We start from the raw sequence: 25,871 nt of genomic DNA, 5'->3' as shown, positions 1-25,871 counted from the left end.
TTCTTGGCTCCTTTGCTATAACTTAATTGACCACATATGAGTGGGTTTATTGGTGAGAAGTATTAAGAGGGATGTCAGTTATAATTGGTTCATCATTTCTTCTGGGTATGTTAAATAGTTGCCTGTAAATTGAAAAGAAGACAGATATTTCTCTCCTGGAATCTAAATAAAAATCTACCCATTCTAGTGTTTAGAGAGAATAAGCACAGCTACTGTGGTGATCATGAACTACCCAATGAAGATAAAGAGATGGTCAACATCCTAGGGCTAAAAGAGTACCTAAAAATTTAAGGAAGAGGATAAAGGAACGGCAATTTCATGAGGCAACAAAGCTGTAAAGATGTTTGAAAACTCTCTAACCCCTCATGCATGTAGTAAGCTAACAGTGAAATCTGAACATGTGCAGCATCTCAGTTAGTGAACTAGAGGAATGCACATCTAGAGCTCCTTGGTCATGATACATGTCTGCATTCTCATCTCATCATTTATGTTTTTTATCAACTGCTCATTGTCAAGCCTGGGATAATAATGATCAGGATTATGAGGTTCTTTGTGTTGGTAAAATTATCCCTTATAAACCTTCCCCATGCTAGCAATCTCAACATCACATTTCATTATATTGTGTTTGTAAGTTAATACTGGTAATAAAACCACACTATTTTCCCTGTCTTAAGACCTTAGAATAATCTTTCTTAACAAATTTATTCATGGGAATGTAATGAAGATTTCTAAAAAGGTTTTTACCCTCTAATTTTGATAATATCATGTTTCTAGTCAAATTACACTGTTCCAACTTAGAATGACTATTTAAAGTTCGTTTTACTAAAACACAATATTCTTAAGTCTGGGGACTTGAACGGTCATGTTCAAAAGATCAGGTAAGAAAGAAAATACTAATACAACAAAGTAATTTATTTCTGAGTGGACTGTGTACATGCAGAATGATAAATGAGGATTGTGAACAGAACTGATGTATAAAGAACTTATTTCCAACTTGTAATTTAAATTTATCTTTTACTTTAGCTTGAGTGTTCTAATCAAAATCATTGCGAAAAATACATATCCACTCAGGTCTCAAATTTTCACACCTGAGTAAATAAATGGAGGAGTAAATAAATGGAGTCAAAAAAAGTAAGATTATTTTCGGCAGTGGAATGCTCTAAGAACCTTAGAGTGAGTCCTTAATCTCTTCTAATTGCTAGAATTGGATATTATGTGGTAATTACCTCTTTTATTTCAGACATTGGATATTTGGTTTAAACTCATGAATATCATTATAGTAATACCATGTAATATTTGTTGGTCTCTTCTGTGTCACTGTTCAGTGTGATGAGTGCTTCACATTTAATAGCTATCTTAATCTTTAATGAACTTTTGAAGAAAAATCTACAATTACAAATGAGAATATTGAAGCTTAGAAATAGTGAACATGTTAAAATCAAATCATATATCTCTTAGGTTGAGAAAATTTTCAAACAGGTGTTTCTAACACCAAAGCATTTAGAAGGATTTTTCTCTCCTTTAATTTTTCAGACTCGTTTAAGATGAAACTTTCTTGTGTACTGTTCTTCCTTTCAATGTATTTAGTTTTGAAATCTATTCTATTTCTCTCCTAGTTTAATTTGCTAGATGGAGTTTAATTTGGCCATATTATCATGAAGCAGCTTGCTATTCCTTTAGGCATAGGTCTCCAAGTGACTCCAGTTGCATGGGGCAATCTGCCTGAGGATAGCCTTCTGGTCCTAAGAAAGCTCCACATTAACTTAAAGTGAGAAATAGCTCTTGCAGATTTCAGATATATTTGTTTAAAGTTGACCTAGGTAAAGTTTATTTTTGTTTATATTAACAACAGAAAAGCTACCATAAAAACTGGGGAAACATTTAGGGAAATAATAATATAGCATTTTTAATCCAGTAAAAATGCTTACTATAATCCATAAATATTACCTATTAGTAACAACAGTTTTACTCTGTTGCCACTATAAAAGTAAACAGTTTTTTTCTGTGATCTTTATATACTAGATTTATATAAATAAACAGTGTATTTTTAGAGATGAATAATTAGGTGTGTAACCTTTAAAAACTAATGCCGTCTATAATAACAATAGACAGTCATGCAAATATATTAAGTTCAATAGAAAAAACAGCAGACCTTCAAAAAAGAGTGTGACCATAGTACTCAGATCTTCACATGAACAAGGGGCTCACTAAGCATAGGTAATTAATGTAAAGTGAAGTGCTAGAAACGAGACAAATCTGAGTGTGTATTATCTGCATAGTGATTGATTTCCAGTAGTCATTTTAAGGTAGAAAAAAAAAATGTATTGGTGTCTTTTCCCTGAAGAGTAGTACGTTTTGATTTGGATTTTTATTTCTATTTTTCTCTTCTTAGTCTTTCCTTTGCTTCCCTCTCTCCTTTCCTTCTTCTAGTTTAAACTTCAATTGACCTTGATTACTTTGAAATTTTCAGATCACCACTAGTAACATTCCCTTTTCCACAGTTACCCATAAGCCAGATGATAACCATAGGTGTGATATCCAAGATGGAATTTGTTGCGGGACTTCCACAATTCCCAGGAAGAACTTTCACTGTGTTTTGCTCCCACTCAAGGGAGCAAAGGGAATGAAGGTTATAATCTTTATGGGTATAATAATCTTGAGCCTTATATCTTTGTATTTCTTCAGTCATTTTTGAAACTTGGAACTGAATACTGTCATGTGTGAGGTACCTGGACACAGAATGACTTGCACTTGTGGAGAAATTTGCAGGTGTTTGGGAACATCTGCATTAAAGCTCATGTGCCCCAGGCAGCCATTGTCTGAGGAGTAGAGAGAGGAGGTAAGCCTCGTTGATGAGATCTGGTTAAATTCATCGCTTTAAAATCAGATTCTCTTCTTACAGCAGGAATATAGCTAACATTTATTAAGCACAAATGCTATTCTTATTCTGAATAATTTACATGCATTCTTAACTCAGGGCTTCCCAGGTGGCTCAGTGGTAAAGAATCCACCTGTTAATGCAGGAGATGCAGATTTAATCCCTGGGTGAGGAAGATCCCCTGGAGGAGGAAACAGCAACTCACTCTAGTATTCTTGCTTGGAGAATTCCATGGGCAGAGGAGCCTGGTATGCACAGTTCATGGGGTCTCAAAAGAGTTGGACATGGCTTAGTGACTAAACAACAATTGCTTCACTTAGTACTCATAACTACAGAAAATAGGCACTTTGATTTCTGCTTATTTTGTAATGACCCTGAGTAACTTGCCTGCGGTTATAAGCAAGGAAGTGGTGAAGTATTTAATGCCAAACCCAGTGCTGGCATTTCTTTATAGAGAGCTTTAAAAGAGGTTTATACAGGGTACAACAAAAGGAGAAAAAGAAAGTGCGCAGAAGTTTAAAATGTCAAGTGAACTAACTAAATGCTAATCAAACAGCTCAAATATAATTGAAGCACTGATGAAAGGCCAAAAACTCTGAAGTTACTGAAGAGGTGATTACTCCTATTCCTAAAACAGTGTTAGGACTGGTTTGCAGACTTCTGCGGCCGATGGAGCCATCTCCAAATCTGAGAGACAATGAGAAATAAGTCAGCACAATTAAGTCCTAACTCAGGGAGCACACAGGAAGGGGAAACCATCAAGCCAGGGCATTTTTGGGAAAAAAATGTTGTAAGAAAAACTCCTGTATAAAAATATTGTCTTAGAGATTTTCAATTCAAACTAATTGCATATTTTAAGATACTTTGATTTAGTTTTCTTGGGCTTCCCTGGTGGCTCAGTGGTAAAAAAAATCTCCCTGCCAATGCAGGAGACACCGGTTTGATACTTGGGTCAGGAAGAGCCCCTAGAGGAGGAATGGCAACCCACTCCAGTATTTCTTGCCTGAGAAATTCTATGGACAGAGGCGCCCAGTGGGCTCCAGTCCATGGGGTCACCAAAGAGTCAGACATTACTTAGTGACTAAACAAACAAACAATTTAGTCTTATATAGATGACTAACATTCTCCAGCAAGTGTTATATACACACTTTTATTAAATCGTATTCTGAGAACTTTATTACTACTGAAAACTTTATTACTACTGAGAGTCATTTTTTTCAAAATAGAGAATGAACAGGAGCAATTGATTCTGAAGGGGAACAAAACCTGCCAGCCCCAAAAGTGTCTCTTTGGCTTGAAGATTATCTGGGGCTGAATGTTTTTAATAAGAGACAAAGACTCAGGAAGTCTTTTTTTTTTTTTTTTAACCTCCCCATTAACAGCTTAAGATAATTTAGATAAGGTACTCGGTCCCAGAAGAGCCCTTCCACCAGAGAGATCTACAAAGAGCATGGGCTGCTGTGGTAGGGAACTCACCAGGGCCTGGGGACCAAAACCCATTCTGTGTTCCATTGTCACTATGGCATAGCAAACATTCCTTTACAAAATATTTGGTTTTTCATCTCCATGCGAATTCCCTTCCTCCCCTTTAAAACCCCAAGCCCCTGCCTCCTTCTGTCAGGTGGCATGAAAGTGGAAGTGAAGGTTAGTCACTCAGTCCTGTTGGACTCTTTGTGTCCACAAGGACTGGAGCCCACCAGGGTCCTCTGTCCATGGGATTATCCAGGCAAGATTACTGGAGTGGGTTGCCATTTCCTTCTCCAGGGGATCCTCCTGACCCAGGGACTGAACCCGGGTCTCCTGCAATGCAGGCAAATTCTTTACTATCTGAGCCATTAGGTGACATACAAGCCTCAATTATCTAGCTTGTTCTTGGACTTCCTAGTGGTCTTATGGAGACTCTGCTGCTGCTGCTGCTAAGTTGCTTCAGTCGTGTCTGACTCTGTGTGACCCCATAGATGGCAGCCTACCAGGCTCCCCCATCCCTGGGATTCTCCAGGCAAGAACACTGGAATGGGTTGCCATTTCCTTCTCCAGTGCATGAAAGTGAAAAGTGAAAGTGAAGTCACTCAGCCATGTCCGACTCTTAGCGACCCCATGGACTGCAGCCTACCAGGCTCCTCCATCCATATGATATTCCAGGCAAGAGTACTGGAGTGGGGTGCCATATATGTCATTAAATTTGGTTTTTCCCCTGTTTATCTGTCTCATGTTGATTTAATTCTTGGATGAGTCAGAAGAATCTAGAAAAGGTAAAGGGAAAGTGTTTTTCCTCCCTAAAATTCAAAGTACAATAACAGTATTGTAATTGGTACAAATGTTCTTTGACTGATCTAGTTTTCAGTTGTGGTACTTATATTTCACAGGCATATACTTTTAAAATTATTTCCTGAGCTTTTTAGTTACATTTAAGATACCATTATCAAATATTCACAATTGTGAAATACAGCGTTTTCTAATTTTTACTATTATAAAATGTACCTCAACTATTTCATTTAAAAAGTAGAAATATAGAAGAAAAAACACTGGATGGAAAACCAAAATACTTATGTATTTCTAGCATTATGACTTTCAGATTATTAAAACCTCTCTTGACCTGTTTTCTTACATACAAATCAATGGAGTTGGGCCAACTGGACATATGCTGTCTCCAGAATGACAATTTCACAGTGCTATTACTGAAACCTTATTCAGAAGAGCTACTAGTGAACTAATAAAACAAACGAATGTGTGATTGTTTTAAGCTAGAAAACTTTAATTTTTCATGAAATTATGCACATTTGGCTTGTTAGTTTTTCACTGATGGAAATTTAAATCAGCTTATACTTAATCAGCATATGTCCCCAAACACAATTTATTTTTTAATCTCTTCATAATTTTTAAATTTGAAAATTATGAATAATTTAGACATATAGGAAATTATGGAATTAAAAAAAGACACCTCTATTGATTATAATGAGATTATTTCAACAGTCAAGAATAATTTAATATCTATCTATAAATATATATCACTTACTAATCAATTTTATCTCTTATTGTCTTTATTAAAATAGATAATTATATTATTGTCCTGAAGAGATCACTTAACAGTGGAAAGCTGATTCTATGAGCTCTTGAATTTTCTTTTTTTTTTTTTATTTAGGGTAGTTTAGGGCTACCTAATTGCATTTGACTTTGGGTATATTTTGATAAGTGTTATCATAGTTATTGACAGTAATCTCTAATTAATTATTATATCATACTTACATGGACTTCGATAATTAGACAAATCTCAGTATTTTACATATAAATTTTCAGTTTATATTCTTTATATGCTCAGTATTTAACATATAAACTTTCAGTTATTCTTTATATGTGCTTTGTCTCCTTTCTGTAAGAAGGTCATGATAGCAATAGATTTCTTTATGAAGATATTTCAAATCTCTTCACTAAACCTATTTCAATGGACTTCATGATTACTCACACTCTTCTCTTGCTATTTTTCTTCAAAATCTAATCAATTTTAAAATTGTAGCCACTATAATCAAACTGGGGCTAGCTCTTGAAAGGACACAGATATAATCATTCTAAAAGTATCACTTCTCCGTGCTCTCTTTCCCTTTCTCTGCTTTCCTGGTCCTCTTGTTCTTTAGGGGTCTGAAAGGACACAACTCAGAGGCGATAGATTATGAAGATAAAATTCAGCAATTAATTTCCATTCTCATTTCCCACCTTCTATTCTTTTAATCCCTTTATTTGTTCTTATTTTCTCTTTTTAATGGCAGCCTTTAAATATTTTAACTTTTAAAACAGCAATGTTGTATGTTAATAGTTGACCTTGTTCGATTTGGTATTCACTAAGAACCTCAACTAACAGATATCATGACATCCATGTCTGGCCAGTAATTCTGTGGCTAGCCCACTGATTTACTGGTCAATCTTTCGGCAAATTTATTAGACTGCCAGCATTACTAAACTCTTGCTCTGAGCCAAGCAGTTTGCAAAGCAGCTTTGTAGATATTATTGCTCATGTAATATAGCAAATTAGCATCATCTCTGAAGCTGAGAGGATCTTGGTAATTCACCAGGGTCACAAACTTTATTAAAGGACAGTTTCTGAATGTGTGACTGATGAAGTCTAGTGTCCACCTAAGTTAAGCTACTAAACAGCTCTGAGTAAAAAGTGTGTGGTTCCTTAGAGTGCTGGTCCCTATCTCCTTGATTGTGTGTAAATACATCATAGGCAAGAAAATAAAAATTTCCCTATAACAAGGAGACAGTGATTAATTTGCTTTATTACAGAAGAAAAGTTCTCTATCAAATACGTAGTAATTTATTACTCAATTAATCTAAAAATTTATTGAGGTGTTTTAGCAAACCTCCTCTAAGTGAATCTTGTTTTTAATTTTTTGCTAAATATGAGCCATGAGGAAATGGTAATAATGCCTATCATTGGGCAATGCCAAAGTTCCTAAAACTTACAAAGATGAGGCATGACATTTAAGAAGTTAGAAATGAGTGAAACAATTATCATGATTATCATCCCAGTTGTACTATTCTGTCAAATATGCTTTGGATTATGCAATTCAACATTAGTTTCATTATCCATGAAATGGAGTGAATCACTTCTGCCAAGCAAGCTATGAAAAGAACTGAATCAGACAATGCATGTAAAAATGTCCTATAGTTAAAGACATCCAGCTTGAAAGGACTGTAAGTTTTGACAACGTGGCCATAGCAGTGAGGATGGGGAAAGATACACTAATCTGAATATACATTTTATAAATCACAGTTACTACTGCAGAAAACACAGGCATCAGGCTTATAACCCATCTGCTTCTCTTTCTTTAAAATAGCACCAGATTTCATTTCTTTTGTTGGAATAATCATATTAATACATTTAAGAACTTGAGTTATATTGTTTTCCTTTTAATCTATAGATCAGTTGAGTTATGAAAAATATAGCTGTCACAGTAAATATTATTTCATTTGAAAAAAATAATCTACCTAAATACTTTATACATTGAAAGCTTCTTTTCATCTTAAAAGATCTACAGTAAGAAGGTTTCCATAATGGATGTCACCATACCTAAGAAGTTTTACCATCACCTGATTTTTAATTTGACTCTGATTGAAATTGTTCTAAGTGGGAATGTGCTAATTTGGCCAACGGATGGCAGCCATTGGTTAAATATTAAAATAATTTTAGAAGAGTTGAATCAAAGAAATCACAATGTGACTGTACTGGCTTCATCAGCAACTCTATTCATCAACTCCAATTCTGACTCTCCTGTGAATTTTGAGGTGATACCTGTTTCCTACAAGAAGAGCAATATAGATTCCTTAATTGAACATATGATAATGTTGTGGATAGATCACAGACCGACTCCTCTCACACTCTGGACTTTCTATAAAGAACTAGGGAAACTCCTAGATACTTTCTTCCGAATTAATATACAAATCTGTGATGGAGTATTAAACAACCCCAAGTTAATGGCAAGACTTTGGAAAAGTCGTTTTGATGTGTTGCTTGCCGACCCAGTAACAATCTGCGGAGATCTGGTTGCTCTGAAATTAGGAATTCCATTTATGTACACCCTGAGGTTCTCCCCAGCTTCAACAGTGGAGAGACATTGCGGAAAAATTCCAGCACCTGTGTCCTATGTACCTGCAGCCCTTTCCGAGCTCACGGACCAGATGACCTTTGGTGAAAGGCTTAAAAACACCATATCTTATCCCCTGCAAGATTATATATTTCAATCCTACTGGGGTGAGTGGAATTCATACTACAGCAAAGTCCTAGGTAAGTCTCTAAAATGTTCTGTTGTTAATGATTCCAGATATTTTATTTATTCTTATTGTTGATACAGCAAAAGATTTCCGTACCACTGCAAATGCCAAGCTGAAGTAAATATATGTGGGCTAAGTCACTTCAGTCATATCTGACTCTTTGTTGCCCCATGGACTATAGCCCTCCAGGGTCCTCTGTCCATGGGATTGTCCAGGCAAGAATACTGGAGTGTGTTGCCATTTCATCCTCCAGGGGATGTTTCCTATCCAGGGATCAAACCCTTGTCTCTATGTCTCCTGCATTGGCAGGTGGGTTCTTTACCACTACTTATTATATATTGTATATGTGTACACAATTAAATATTATTTTTGGAAAATTCCTAAACAATGGAATGGTGGTGTCAATATGCGTCATGTCTCAAACAAATAATCTTGTGCCTGTTTCAGTACAGTTCAGTTCAGACACTCAGTTGTGTCCGACTCTTTGCAACCCCATGAATCGCAGCACGCCAGGCCTCCCTGTCCATCACCAACTCCCAGAGTTCACTCAGACTCATGTCCATCAAGTCGGTGATGCCATCCAGCCATCTCATCCTCTGTCATCCCCTTCTCCTCCTGCCCCCAATCCCTCCCAGCATCAGAGTCTTTTCCAATGAGTCAAATCTTCGCATGAGGTGGCCGAAGTATAGCTTTTCAAAGAGCAAATCAACCTTCAAATATAAATGAAAATATAAATACATTCACCAGTATAAATTCAGTTCAGTTCATTTGCTCAGTCATGTCCGACTCTTTGCGACCCAATGGACTGAAGCCCGCCAGGCCTCCCTGTCCATCATCAACCCCTGGAGCTTACTCAAACTCATGTCCATTGAGTCAGTGATACCATCCAACCATCTCATCCTCTGTCATCCCCTTCTCCTCCTGCCTTCAATCTTTCCCAGCATCAGGGTCTTTTCCAATGAATCAGTTCTTCGCATGAGGTGGCCAAAGTATTGGAGTTTCAGCTCAGCATCAGTCCTTCCAATGAATATCCAGGACTGATTTCCATTAGGATGGACTGGTTGGATCTCCTCACAGTCCAAAGGACTCTCAAGAGTCTTCTCTCAACACCACAGTTCAAAAGCATCAATTCTTCGGCACTCAGCTTTCTTTAGAGTCCAATTCTCACGTCCATACATGACTACTGGAAAAACCATAGCTTTGACTAGATGGACCTTTGCTGGCAAAGTAATGTCTCTGTTTTTTATGGATAAATTATGACACTACTAAAAATACTTTTGAAGTGATACCCCATTTACTTTCTCTTCTTCATTCTCCATTTTTTCTTTGTCTTAGGAAGCTTTAAAAATCCTAGGATTAGACACTGGGAACTTGAATTTATACTCTTCTCAGCCTCTCACTATCTCTCCATCATGAGGCTTCCCTGGGTACTTGGGCCAGCATTGCCTCCCGGTTAATTGCTCAGGAATCTTTGGCAAGCCTCAGGGTTTCTTGCCTTACTGATTCTTTATGAAAATCAAACAAAATAAAACAACTGTCAAGGCCAGTTTGGTTTATTGTTTGTATTACTTCTTTTTCTGATCTTCCTGAGTCTTCCTTTCTTTCTTTTTCTATTTTATTCTTTTCTGAATGCATTTTTTCTCTATATCTGTTAGTAGTAGCAGGGATACTAATTAACAACAATTAAATGATGCTACCAATGGTACTTTCTTACAAAGGTAATATGCAAGATACTATTGTTTTACTCTAGAAAGATTGAGGGCATGAGGAGAAGGGGGCAGCAGAGGATGAGGTGGGTGGATGGCATCATTGACCCAATAGACATGAATTTGAACAAGCTCCAGGAGATAGTGAAGGATAGGGAGGCCAGGAGTGCGGCAGTCCATGGGGTCGCAAAGAATCAGACACAACTGAGCAACTGAACAATAGCAGCAATGCTATATCAATTATGAAGGATTACATTTATGTTGAATATTATTTATAACAAACTACACAGAACTGTGCAATGACAATGCCCTGATTATACTGTCATGGGACTATGTAAATAGAACATAGTCAGTAAATATTTGTAGAAAATAAACGCCTCTGTGATATACAAAATCTCCCTTCTCAAATGGTGTCATGACAGGTTATATAACATGTGTAAAGCCTTTGTGATACAGAATGTTCCCAACTTCTCATTTTCACAGGACAATAATCTAGCTGCAAAAGTATTTAAGAAATGGAATATCTTATTTACTTAAATCCTTTATGCTCCTCATGTTACTCAATGTAGTTGGACAACAATAACTACCTTGAATATTTTATTTCAAATAGAAGTGTATTTTCAAGAACTGGTAAAATCCAATTTGTCCTCTGTTTGCAATTACATTCATCGAGTATTAGAGACACCTGTGAACCGTAACCCAATCCTGAAACAGATCAGTTTATATGTTTGATATTATTTTCTTTGAACACAAGAGGTTTCATAACATCATGTGCTGCGAAGTGTCCATTTCAATGGCCATTCTTCAGTTCTGTGAGAAAAGCTAGAAAAATAAAATGTAAAAAACAAATAAGAAATAACAAAACCCCTCAAATATCTATTTCAAAAGAGATAGAAGTAAGTAAATGGGCTTCCCTGGTGGCTCAGATGGTAAAGAATCTGCCTGCAATGCATGAGATCTGGGTTTGATCCTTGGGTCAGGAAGATCCCCCCAGAGAAAGGTTTTGGCTACCCACTCCAGTATTCTTGTCTGCAGAGTCTCATGGACAGAGGAGCCTGGTGAGCTATGGTCCTTGGTATCGCAGAGTCAGACATGACTGAGAGACTAATATTCACTCAGCAAGGAAATATCTAATTGCATTGGTTAAAAATTCTGCTTTATTTGTCAGTGAGGATATCTTTTATGAATGAAGTAACTTAAAAACGATCATCAACTCAATTTTAAGTATGCTTCTAACTCCAAATGGGACAGGCCTGTCTGGGAATATAGGCCAATCATTTGTCATATTCAGGAGTGAATCTATAAATAAATATTGTCCTGGCCAATTGTTCTGCAAGGTATCTTCAAACTACACTGAGCCTGATTTCTCTTCCAACCTCAGAGAGATTCGTTGTACATGCAGCCCATAGGTAGTTCTCAAGTGGGCAGGACTAGGTACTAGCCTTTGCTATAGCCACAGGAAGGCCAAGGACTTGAATGTTGTAATGAAAATAGTTAAATTGATAAGGAAACTGAATGGTTTCATTTGGCCTGTGTCTTTTGGTTTCCTGGTCTGACTCTATTTTTCCCAGCACTCTGCAGACAGAAGAGGAAAGACCAGTACTAATCTATGTACCACTCAGCCAGTATAGCCTGTGTTGACAAAAAGAAAAAAAAAAAATTTCCCAATGTGAGAGTTGCAAGTTAAGTTTTATTGGGGGTAATATGATGACTGCAGCCTAGGAGACAACCCCTCAGGTAGCTCTGAGAAATTGTTCCAAAGAGGTGAGGGCGGAAGGTCAGTATATAAGTGATTTTGGTAAAGGGGGAGGACATGCAATCAAGCGCATATTTTTTGTAGAAAGTTTCTGCTGGTCTCATGAAGATTCTGCTAGTCATGAGAAGCAATTGTCACCACAAAGAAGGATTTTAGTGCTTTTCTAGATATAAGGAGATACAAGAATTGGGCTTATAAAATCAACTCCTGAGAAAATCTAACTATATGAGGACATGTCCTGCCAGTTTCCTGGAGCACAGAGCACCTCATTTCTATTCTCCACCTTGAACTCCTTTAGGGGGTGTTGGAGATCAGCAGCTTCAGCAGGATATTAATCCTTGTAGAGGTAGATGGCAAGCATCCATGGCAAGTGCCAATTTGTGGCTGACACCTGCTTTTACCTGTAAGTACCATATAGGTTCCATGTTGGTCCCTCTTTCCCTGCTGCTAAATTTTAGATGTATTCCCTATAACTAACCCTATCTTTATCCAGACCATTAAAAAAAAACAGATGAAATAAATGAGCCTCATAACATTTCCCTTCTAGCACACTTGCCTGAAACTGTACTAAATTACTCAGTACATTTTTTGCGTTTGATTTCTGGCTGCCTTTTGAGGCCCGGTGTTTTTTTTTGTTCATTTATTTGTTTGTTTTTCTGTATCCCACTCCCATTCTAATCACCATTGCCAACATATGCTCTTTTCCCTGGAAAATGTGGATCTCTGTTAATCTGCCCTCACATAGGTTTTTAACTCCTTCTCACATATGGCTTTCCTATGGTTAGTGCTGTGTAACCTGTTTAAGATTCTGTGTAACCTTTCTTGCAAGTCAAACATAAGTCATAAATTGTACAGCTCATTGCAATTTCGCAGTATAAACCCATGCAGCCAGAACCCAAACCAAGAAGCAAAACATTATTACACCTGTAATTCCCTAACCTTCCTCATATCGGTCCTGACTACACCCATCTGAAGATAACAACTTTCTTGACTTCTAACACCACAGATTAAATCTGGCCAATTTTAAACTGTATAAATGAACCATGCATTATGGCGCTTTTGTGTTTTTCTTCTTTTATTTAACATCATGCTTTTTATATTTGTCCAAGTTGTCACGTGTAGATATAGTGTGTTCGTTCTCCTAGCTATACAGAATCTTTTGAATTAATGTAAATTGTATTTATCTATTTTACTGCCAGTGGTCATGTTGGCTGTCTTGGTTTTGGCTATGTTTGATAAACACTGCTACGAACATTCTTGTACATGTCTTTTGATGAATACAAGTATGTTGTACTACAAGGTGTGTATATAAGAAAGGAATTGCCTAGTCATAGGGTATGAATCTGTTTAGCTTTAGAAAATACTGCTAATTTTCAAGTTCTTGTACCAATTAATAATCTCATCAGCCATTTACTAGTATTCCAAATGTTCTCCATTTTCACTTAACTGGGCATTTCTTTTCATTCTTTAATTGTAACCATAATGAAGTGCAGTGCTGTCTCATTATCTTTTATTAATGAATAATTTTCTTGTAGCTGTCTAAAGTACATAAAGCACACAGTGATTTGCATATCAAATGTATATACCTTTGTGACCAACACATCACTCAATCTCTAAGATCCCTTTCTAACATAGCTGCTCTCCAGTCCTTTTCAGACACTTATCAGACTAAATAACTCCTACCACTTAGCTCATTCTTCTTATTCGTTTCCATCTGCGGCCCTGTTTCTCTTTCTCCATTTACAGTCATCCCCATGTAGTAGCTGGAGAGGCTTGTGTCACTTGCCATCAGCACTCATAGTAAATGGGTAAGGGGTCTATGAAACAAAATAATGTTTGATCTCTGGCTCCACTGATAAGGACCAAACACTCACAGCAGAGGAACTTGTGATCCTTACTTTCCCCAAATTTCATCACCCTGAGGAGAACAAAGACCAAACCTGTATGTGACTCAGGAGAGGACAGACCCAGCCTCACTCTCCTGGAGCCTCAGGCAGCAACACCAGTGACACAGTGGTAGCAGGGCACCGAAGACTCCAAAGCAGTGACATGCCAGCACCAGCCAACACCTCTGACAGAGCTAGTGGAGGGTGGAAAGTGCCTACTCAAATAGAACTAGAGCGAGCGTATGTAAGAAAAAAACAAAAAACTTGTGCTATCTCGCCACCTACTGGAAAACAATAGAAGGGCAGCTATTTCATTGAATCTTTCCTGCTCCTGCTTAGTTGCTCAGTTGTTCACTGGTGTCAGACTCTCTGCGACCTCATGGGCTGCAGAGCCCCAAGCTCCTCTGGCCTTGGGATTCTCCAGGCAAGAATACTGGAGTGGGTTGCCATGCCCTTCTCCAGGAGATCTTCCCAACCCGGAGATCAAACCCAGGTCTCCCGCATTGCAAGAGAATTCTTTGCCAGCTGAGCTACCAGGGAAGCCCATGAAGACTGGAGTGGGTAGCCTATCCCTTCTCCAAGGGATCTTCCCCACCCAGAGATCAAACGGAGGTCTCCTGCATTGCGGGTGGATTCTTTACCAGCCGAGAAAAGAAAGAAAACATTACCTAAAGAAGAAAGGCATTCACTACTTCAAATGTGCCAGCAGAGGAGCAACTCAAGCTTCATGAAGATCCACAGGAACACTGTACCACAAAAAGAATATACAAATTCTCCAAAAGCCAAACTTAAAAGCACAGAATATCATAATCTGACAGAGAATTCAAAATAACTATCATGAAGAAACCCAAAATGTGACAAGAAAACTCAGGCAATTCATTGAGTTCAGGAATAAGATTAATGAATTAATTAACAGAATAATTTACCAAGGATATTTAAACTCTAAAAAGAATCAAGCAGAAAATCTGGAGCTGAAGACCTCAACTGGAGGTACAATGCTCCCTGATTCCAAGCTGTATTACAAAGCTATAGTAATCAAGACAGAATGAAATTGGCTAGAAAATAGTCACATAAATCAATGAAACAGAATTGAGAGGCCAGAAATAAACCCACAAATATGTGGAGAATTATTTTATGACAAAGTAACAAGGAACATACAATGGAGAAAGGATACTCTATTCAATAAATGGATACCAAAAAATTTTATAATTTAGAATTTTATTTTATTAAAAAATGAAAAATATTTTTCACAGAAATTTTCACTGCAATCATGAATTACAATGTTTTATTGAATTATCCATGTTTTAGCTATGTTTCCTATTGCTAATTATAAAATTGTCAATATTATATATGTGTGTGTTTCTAAGTTGACATTGATGTTGCTGATATTGTTGTGTAAAGTTGAATTATATCTATCTATATATGGCTAAAACACAAGTAACAATGAACATGTCTAATATACTCATCTTTTTTAATATAAATTTATTTATTTTAATTGGAGGTTAATTACTTTACAATATTGTATTGGTTTTGCCATACATCAACATGAATCCGCCACAGGTGTACACGTGTTCCCCGTCCTGAACCCCCCTCCCACTTCCTTCCCCTTACCATCCCTCTGGGTCATCCCAGTGCACCAGCCCCAAGCATCCTGTATCCTGCATCAAACCTGGACTGGCAATTCGTTTTACATATGATATTATACATGTTTCAATGCCATTCTCTCAAATCATCCGACCCTCGCCCTCTCCCACAGAGTCCTATACTCACCTTGATTTTTAAGTGCCATTCTCTAATAAAATGAACCAGTATTCTTTGAAGAAATGGTCAGTTCTAAGGTTGGGACAGTGAAAATAGTAGATGATCCTGAACCATTTTGTGGTTTCAAAAAGTAACAAGTAATTGAAAATGATGGGGCCACATCAAAAGGATGTAGAAACCAATGTATGAGAAAGTTTCTAATATCTGTGGCAATTTGAACAATAAAATAAATAATGATTATAATTAAAAGTACATTTTTGAGTTACAGCAATATAAGTATAAATAAGTGATTGAATAGTAGGAAATTATTTAAATTCTAATTAATAAATATAGAAGGAATCACTGATGTTTTAACTGACTGAGTTTTTAAGATCAATATTTTAGATAATCATAAAATTATCAAAACTAGAAATTCTTATGAAAAATTATCAATTATCCTGCTGATATCCTCTTTTCTTTTCAGTATACAATCCAAGTTTCCTCCTTGCATTTACTTGTCCAGTCTCCCTACTCTTCAGTTTGTGACAGTTTCCACAGGCTGTCTTTGTTTTCTAAAGAGCACTGGCTAGTTAATTTTTAGAATATCCCTCAATGTTTTTCTGGTATTTTCTTGTGATTAGGGAGAGATGATGTATTCAGGGTAAGAATACTATAGAAGTAACCTTGTGTCCTTCACAGTGAAATGCATCAGAGGTACGTCATATAGACAGGTTATTACTAGTGACCATATTTTGATCACTTAGTTATGAGTGCGTCTGCCAGGATTCTCCCTATTTTCCCCTTTGTGATTAACAAGCATCTTAAAGGGAGATATTGTGAGACTGCAAATCGTACTAATCATATGTTGCACATATTTTTATAATCCTTTACAATAAAATTCCAATGACTAATTCAGCAGTAATGGAAATTGAAAATCACTCTTAGAAAAACATAGTAATAATCCTGAAGGATATACAGAAATCTCTACTTAATTTATAATTGCTTATGTTTAAAAGAACAGAAATTTAGGGCTTAGTTGTGCAGTCTGGCTGCATGGAAAATGCACAAGCTCTAAAGAGTAAAAAGACTCGAAAGAGGAAGTCCTGAGTAGACAAAACCAATAACTAGATTCAAAGGCCTTAGTGTATTCTTCATGCATCTTTAACATTCTATCATTGCTCCCATTTTTTATTCAAAACTTAATTCTACATAACATTTTCTGATTTATTTTTTGGGTCACTGTTTATTTGTACAGCTGTGCGTAATCTACCCTTCAATCTGTTCATTAACTTAAATCTGATATATTGAATTCTTAAATTTCAGAAATTCACTTTGTTTCTTTTGCAAATTTTCACAATTATTCTTTTTAATCTCTTGTTTCTTACCAATATTTTCAGACTTTGCTTTCATACCCTTAATTTTATTGAAAAAAAATTTTATTTTTCATTTCATACAATAATATTTTAAATCGCTGAATTCATATTTCTGGCTTCTGCTGCTTTTGTTGGTTCTCAGTCCTGAAGCCTTGTTTTATTTTAACAGGGAGGTGCTTATTTACCTTCAAATTTTATCAGTGGGAACCTTTGAAGTTAGGTTCAAAGTTTCTTCAAAGAGGCTTTTCTAGTTTGAACTGGAAATCCATACGAAGATTGACTGTAAAGAATTCTAAGAGATCTTTTTCATCTACATACCACCAAGTCAGAACTAGCAATTATCATTGCTGTAAACTGCTGTGTAAGTGAATTTGTTTGTAAAAGGGAGGCCATATCTTGAGAATCTAGCATTACATGAATATACAGAGGGTGTAGGATCTTGGCAAGGCTTCAGACTTTCCTTCTCTCCACTCTTGGCACCTATGGTGTGTTCTACAAAGAAACAACAAGATTGAACATCAGAATTCCTGCCTTGACTTTGTTTAGGGATTCTGTCTGCTGACTTTTTACTTTCTTGAAAATTAGAAATGAATTTTTATGGGGCAATTTTATATTTTATCCAGAATTTTAAATGTTTCAGTTGGATATAATGAATATATGCCTATACTTTTAAATTTATGAAAATGAATCATTCTTCAAATCTAGGCTCTACCTTAGTTTTTGTATGTAATAAAACAACTTAGAGATATTTCTCTATTCAGGCAAGAATACTGGAGTGGGTTGCCATGCCTTCCTCCAGGGGATCTTCCCATCCCAGATATCAAACCCAGGGATCAAGCCCAGGTCTCCTGCATTGCAGGCAGATTTTTTACCAGCTGAGCTACCAGGGAAGTCCAATGACATGTATACTGAGGTCAATTTCTAACCTGTACTATATATCTCTGCTCTCTCTTTGACTTCATTTAAACTTTTTTACAACATATGAACTTTATCATAGTGATTAGATACATTTATCAATCTTTGTTTAATCACTTTGGGGCTATTTATCCTGTATAAAATGACTTTTATCCTCTAAGATTATAACATTATCTCTTTTCTCTTACTGAATTTATGGATCTGTTGTAGCTTTCTACTTTCTGATTCTCTTTTGGATTATGCTTTTTACCAGTCATTAACAGAGTTTATGCAAAACCTAATTCTGCAACACAACACAACTCTCAATCCTTGATCCTAGATTATTCTTTGCATCTTTAAGCAAACCTACTCTGGATTTTTTTTTGCCAAACATAAAAGCTCTCAAGGGACTCAAAATTTCAATATGTCTCTTTCAAATTATTGAAATGAATATTATTTTGTAACTGAACATAACCCTTGATATAACTAGTCACAATTCTTAGAATACAAATACATTAACATTCTCTTTCACTTATAAGTAATACTTTTCAACCTACTAAGTAGACTCTTAAAGACTTAACTAACTTATAATTTCATCGTTATCTTCCTCCACCAAGCAACCTCCTTCACGAGCTTTGCCCTTCCTCATTTCATCTATACCTTCTGTGATCCATCTCCCTTATATTTGTTCAAGTATAACGGAGAAGTATTAATTATCAGGCTAATTTATTTTCTGCAATAATCTATGAGATCATTTTGAATTAGAAATGTATCTTACTTGTTTCTTTAGACCCTGTGCATGGTATAGAATCCAGTATAAAAAAAGTGCTAAAAGTTGCTTGTTGAAGGCATGAAGTATCAAACGTTTTGAAGAGAAATTGGAATTGGACTGAAATACAGATCGATGATGGGACGCAAAATCTGTGCTCCTAAATATTTCCCCTCCCTTGAGATTCACATACATGTTCAGTCGTTAATGACACATGGCAGGTCAAAAAAATTTTCTGTAACTACTACTCCTTTAGTGTTTTGTGATTTTACTAGAGTTCTTATCACTGTCTGATTGCTCAGAGTATAAACCAAGTACTTCCTTATTAATGACTGAGCACCTCTCACTTCTCATCAGTCACGACTCTCCTTCTAGACCCTCTATTCACAAACCAATATTGTATTCTCCCTGATACGCTGATCAAATCCTGCTGTCTTAAAATTTAATTTTAACTACTTATGTATGCTTTATTTCTTTGCAACTCAAATAATATTCAGCTGCCAGTTTAGGTTTACTGAAGGACATATATAATCATTTTTCGTACCTGATCTGAAAATTTGAGTACACATCTTTTGAAGATTAAAACTGCACCCAGTGTATAGCATTTAAGGCTCTCGAAAGTGTCCTAATTTAACTAATATTTCCCTTTTCTGAAGTTTTGTGTTAGCCTCTGCTCCATACATACTGAACTAACAACTGTATACGTAAATGACCATGATTTACATATCATTCATCTTTTTATTCTTTTCTTCTATTCAATTTTAAAACCCTTCTCCTGTATTCTTTGCTTCTGAGTTCAGCTTCTGAAATGTATCTTCTGTGTTGAAACTTTGTCTGATTTTCTTCACATTAGAGTGACAGCATATTCTGAGACCCTGAAATGCTGTATCTTTGTACATTAGTATATTCATATTCCTCCAATATTAGGCAATGTATGTGTTTTATCCACATGCTAGGATGTCATGAACATTATGACAAGACATACATTTTTGTGTTTCCCCAAATTATTAATCATCATGATCCATGAGATGCACCATATTATTTGCTAGATATATTTAAATGGGTTCTATCATATTTTTAAAATGTCAATAAAACATTATTTTTTTCTATTTTAGTCTATGTTTAAAACTCCTAGAAGGTTGCAATCATTTCCTCAAAAATATATAACTATTTCCTGTCTTCTCCTAAACAAATACCATACCCAGTTAACAACTGGCAAAGTTCTCTGCATGTAAGTTACCTAACTCCAGAAATTAATTTTTAACTTGATCAATGTCTAAATTGCCACTACAATTTTGTGCCCAACAAGCATTCAGCACTTGCAGAGCAGTGTGTGAGGGAGCTGCTGTCATGAAGTCCAAGAAATGGGTTTCAGCAATTCTACTGTTGCAGCTCTGCTATACTGGCTGTGGATTCTGTGGGAAGGTCCTGGTGTGGCCCTGCGACATGAGCCACTGGCTCAATCTAAAGGTTATTCTGGAGAAACTCATGGAAAGAGGCCATGAAGTGACCGTGTTGGTGTCTTCACAAAATTTTCTCATTGAGAACAACAAGCCTTCCACACTGGACTTCGAGATATTCTCAGTGCCACAGGACAAAGAGACTGCCGAAAATAATTTAAACGATTTTTTAAATCTATCGGTTAACGTCATGCCAACATTGTCACCCTGGCAATCAGCAAAGAAACTTCAAGATTTTTTCCTTGAAATAAGTGCAGATTTAAAACTTGTCTGTGAGAGTGTTGTCTACAACCAGACAATCATGAAGAAACTCCAGGACACCAACTATAATGTTATGGTTATAGACCCTGTGATGCCCTGTGGTGAGCTGATTGCTGAGATTCTGGGAATCCCTTTTGTGTACACACTAAGACTCTCCTTGGGTGGCACAATGGAGAAATATTGTGGGCAGATTCCATCTCCACCTTCCTACGTGCCTGTTGTCATGGCAGGATTACCAGACAAAATGAACTTCCTGCAAAGGGTAAAAAATTTAATGTTTACCATTTTCTTTGACTTCTGGCTCCAACAATATGACCCTCAGCTTTGGGACCAGTTTTACAGTGAAGTTTTAGGTAAGAGACTCTGCTTTTCACTCTAAAGTAATTATCAGAAGATGCTGAGGAGGTTTCAGAAAAGTCTTAGGAAGAGGAAAGGAATATATTTTTAAAACTTTCACTTTCACAAAAACTCCACAATTGATATCAAGGAACTGTGGTTTAATAACTAATTGGGGAAGAGATGCAAGAAATTTCTTGCTCTTTCTTTACAGTCCTCTATTTATTAGGATACTTCAATACTTAAAAGATTGTTACCAAAACAAAATAAAATGTAAAACATGTTAATATATGTCAATCCAATGGAATGTGTATTTTTGTCAGATGCAGGGTATCACAAATAGGTCTAATACACTGAGTTTTCATAGAGAAGATGTTTGATTTCTTACTGGTTAAGTGAGTGTAATGTTTGTTAAAAGAGGAAGATCATCTTCTTGCCTGATTTTAGTAATAGTCTGAAACCTGAGCCATATTAATGGTGGTATTAAATTTGGTATATAGCTTATTTTGTCTGAATTTTGCTCTACAAATTTTGAAAATCATGGAATATTAGATTTAAAATTTAAACCATCTTCCTTTTGGACCCGAGTACCATGTATTCCTATCTCTCATAAATTTGGGATAAAACTTCAATAAGTCCTATGAGAACTGCTTCATCATAATGGGTCAGACTGAGAAGTTTCCTAGTATGCTTTATACTTTTGGAGGAGTATAATATAGAAAACTGAAAAATTAAGCAGAAACTTGAAAGAGTTTGTAACTCGAGATGTAAGAACAGTATATTTTTCACTTTACTAGTTATGTATATTCTATTTTTAATCACCTGCCTTTTCTAGTAAAAAATGGTTTTGCTTTGCAGTTTTCAAATGTCTAGCTCTTATCTGATTGTATCACTGAAGCTGGCTTTCACTCCAAATACTGTTTTGTTTTGTTTTTAATTGAAGTATAGTTGATTTAAAATGCAATAATTTCTGCTATATAACATAGTGATTGAGTTATACATATGCATATACATATACAGTTCAGTTCAGTTGCCCAGTTGTGTCTGATTCTGTGACCCCATGGACTGCAGTATGCCAGGTTTCCCTGTCCATAACCAACTCCCAGAGCCTGCTCAAACCCATGTCCATCTAGCTGGCAATGCCATCCCAGCATCTCATTTTCTGTCATCCCCTTCTCCTCCTATCTTCAGTCTTTCCCAGCTTCAGGATCTTTTCCAATGGGTCAGTTCTTCACATCAGGTGGCCAAAGTATTGAAGCTTCAGCTTCAGCATCAGTCCTGGTTTGATCTCCTTGCTCTCCATGAGACTCTCAAGAGTCTTCTCTAACACCAAATTTTTCCAAATTTCAAGGCTTCAGTCACCATCTGCAGTGACTTTGGAACCCAAGAAAATAAAGTCTGTTACTGTTTCCATGGTTTCCCCATCAATTTGCCATGAAATGATGGAACCTGATGCCATGATTTTCGTTTTTTGAATGTTGAGTTTTAAGTCAGGTTTTTCACTCTCCTCTTTCACTTTCATCAAGAGAGTCTTTAATTCCTCTTCACTTTCTGCCCTTAGGGTGGAGTCATCTGTGTATCTGAGGTTATTGATATTTCTCCTGGCAATCTTGATTCCAGCTTGTGCTTCATCCAGCCAGGCATTTCACATGATGTACTCTGCATAGAAATTAAATAGTGTGACAATATACAGACTTGACATACTCCTTTCCCAATTTGGAACCAGTCTATTGTTCCACGTCCAGTTCTAACTGTTGCTTCTTGACCTGCATGCAGATTTCTCAGGAGGTGGTCAGGTATTCCCAACTCTTAAAGAATTTTCCAGTTTGTTGTAGTCCACATAGTCAAACACTTTAGTGTAGTCAACAAAGCAGAAGCAGAATTTTTTGGAATTTTCTTGCTTTTTCAATGATCCAACAGATGTTGGCAATTTTATCTCTGGTTCCTCTGTCTTTTCTAAATCCAGCTTGAACATCTGGAAGTTCTAGGTTCATATACTCTTGAAGCCTGAGTTGGAGAATTTGCTAGTGTGTGAGATGAGCGCAGTTGTGCAGTAGTTTGAACATTCCTGGCATTGCCTTTCTTTGGGATTGGAATGGAAACTGACCTTTTCCAGTCCTATGGCCACTGCTGAGTTTTCCATATTTGCTGTCCTGTTGAGTGCAGCAGTTTCACAGCATCATCTTTTAGGATTAGAAATAGTTCAACTGAAATTCCATCACCTCTACTAGCTCTGTTCATAGTGATGCTCCCTAAGGCCCACTTGTCTTCATACTCCGGGATGTTTGGCTGTAGGTGAATGATCACATCATGATGGTTATCTGGATCACAGAAGAACTATACAAAAAAGATCTTAATGACCTGATCATAGGGGAGTCCCCACAATATTGTGAGATTTCTTTCCAGGAGCTCAATCAATTTTTCATAATTAAAATAAAAGAAATAGCCTTTATTTCCAGTTAGAGGAAGAGGAAAGGAATCATTTTGAAAGAAATCAGAGCCCTCTGTTCATCCTAACAAGGATGTCCTCAGGGTAAACTATTTAACTGGTGCACAATGTGCTAGGGATTATCAGAGCCTAACTGACCTGAGGCAAGAAGAATACCTGACTCCAAGGCCCTCTAGACTACTGGATAAAAAAAGGATATACCCAACTCCAGACCATCCTGCCCCATATAAAGTGGGAGAAAAAACTGAGATTCAGTTTTGAAGAATACAGAAGCTTAAAGTCAGTAAAATACTGAGACTAATCTTAGGACCATAGTATACTTCTCTCCGCAACTCACCACCACCTTTCAAACACCTTTACAGTAGTCTCTTTTACCCAGTATATCATGTCTTGCTATCAAGTGAAAATTACCAGGAACATCAAAAGGCAAAAACATACTTTGAGTAGACAGAGCAATCATCAGAACCAGAGATGACAAGAATGCTGCAATTATCAAAACAAGGTTTGAAATCAATGTTGATTAATATGCTAAGGGATCTAATGGATAAAGTAGACAGTATGTAAGAAAAGATGTTCTTTATAAGCAGAGAGATGCAAATCCTGAGAAAAACCAAAAAGAAGAGATAAAAACATTGTAGCAGAAATGAATTCAAAAATAAAATTATACTGACATACTTTATAGTCATTTCTAGAGGACAGAAGCTGAGGGAATAATTTCTATCACATTCTATGAGGATAGCATGATCAAACGGAGAAGGCAATGGCACCCCACTCCAGTACTCTTGTCTGGAAAATCCCATGGATAGAGGAGCCTGGTAGGCTGGGGTCCATGGGGTCGCGAAGAGTCGGACACGACTGAGCAACTTCCCTTTCACTTTTCACTTTCATGCATTGGAGAAGGAGATGGCAACCCACTCCAGTGTTCTTGCCTAGAGAATCCCAGGGACGGGGGAGCCTGGTGGGCTGCCATCTATGGGGTCACACAGAGTTGGACATGACTGAAGTGACTTAGCAGCAGCAGCATGATCAAAATGTAAAAACTAGACAAGGACATTATGAGGGAAGAATTCTTGTTATATTTGTATAAAAAGTTTATACAAATTTTGGTGTTAACATAGATGCAAAATCCTCAAAAAATGTTAGAAATTTCTGCTCAGTGGAAGACAATGTCAAGAGAAAGAAATACAAGACACTGAATAGGAGACAATGTTTGCAAAAGATACATCTGATAAAGAGCTAAAATGTTTTTAAAAAACATTTATTACACCCAAAGAAGAAATCATGAAACCTGATTAAATAGTGGGACAAAGATAATAACAAACTGTACACAAAGATAGATATTTGACAAATAAGTATATAAAAAATGCTCCATGTAGTCTTTTTGGAAAGAGATGCAGATTCTAAAAATAATGAGATAATCACTGCACATCTATTAGAATGTCCAAAATGCAGATCACTGACAACTTCAGAAACCTTACAAGTTGTGGAACAGGAGCTCTTCTTATTGCTAACAGGACCTAAAACAGTGCAGTCACTTGGGAAACACTTGGTGCTTTCTTATAAAAGTGAACAAATTCTTGGTATCACACTTCTTGGTATTTACTCAAAGGAATTGAGAACTTATGTTTACACAAAATGTGCATGTTTATAGATATTTATAGAAATTTTATTCATAACTGCCCAAACTTGGACGAAACCAAGTAGTGAATGAATAAACCGTGGCAGATCTAAAGAAGGAATATTATTTAGCTCTAAAAAATGAGTTATCAAGTCCCAGAAAAACATTAAACTATGAGAGCACCTTTAGTGCGTATTATGAAGGTAAAATTCCAGACTGAAAAGTCTATGTGCTGAATGATTCAAACTCTTCATTCTGTAAAGGCAAAACTATGGAGACAACAAAAAGATCAATGGTTGCCAGGGTGTAGGATGAAAGTGGGGGATTAATGCACAGAGCACAAAATAATTTGGGAACAGTGAAAATACTTTGTATGATATCATAATGATCGATACATGTCTTTATTATTTGTCTAAGACCACCCAATTTATACTTGGTGTTAATTATTACATAAACCATGGACTTTGGGTGATTATAATGTTTCAGTGTGAGTTCATCAACTGAAACAAATGTACCATCCTGTTGGAGTGTTGATAATTGGATAGCCTATGCAAGTGTGAAGACAAGCATATGTGGGAAATATCTTCACTTTTCCCTCAATTTTGTTATCATCTAAAATTGCTCTAAAAAAATAAAGTATTAATTCATAGACTGTGATACAGAAATCATACATGTTCGTTTTCTTGCATGTCTTTAAAAGAAATAAATAAATATTAGGAAGCCTAATAAGGTTGTCTCTGGATTAACAGCTACAGCTTGCATGAGTTACCACTGAGAGTTCTGTCTCATCTACAATATGGCATTTTGTCATACATTTAGGCTCCCTCTAAGAATTCTTTGAAGCTAAAAGGTATCTCAGTAGACTCATCATGAAGGATTAAAATAATAGATTCAAACAGCAATAGTATTTCTATGGTAATTCAAATTTAGTGGCCATTGATCAATTTTTTGTAAATTTTCTATTGTGTTTATAATT

General features: G+C 36.4%; 1 protein-coding gene across 5 annotated transcripts in view; it reads left to right on the top strand.

The window, feature by feature from the left end:
• The window catches only part of LOC102168522 (UDP-glucuronosyltransferase 2A1), a 56,509-nt gene that overhangs the window by 10,377 nt on the left and 20,261 nt on the right, over positions 1 to 25,871 (top strand). The window contains exon 2 of one of the 5 annotated variants that reach the window (XM_018049529.1): positions 8,029 to 8,660. The exons of 2 other annotated variants lie outside the window; for them this stretch is intronic. In XM_018049529.1, coding sequence (XP_017905018.1) covers positions 8,029 to 8,660 — 632 coding nt within the window. Of the gene's footprint in view, positions 1 to 7,923; positions 8,661 to 20,095; positions 20,846 to 25,871 lie in introns of those variants that run through there. 2 more of the 5 variants (XM_018049530.1, XM_018049531.1) reach the window with 2 other exon arrangements.

This window comes from Capra hircus, chromosome 6 (assembly GCF_001704415.2).
Source record: "Capra hircus breed San Clemente chromosome 6, ASM170441v1, whole genome shotgun sequence".
Classification (NCBI taxonomy): Eukaryota; Metazoa; Chordata; class Mammalia; order Artiodactyla; family Bovidae; genus Capra; species Capra hircus.
Note: the sequence above shows the minus strand (reverse complement) of the source record. Positions and strands in the feature narration are given on the sequence as shown.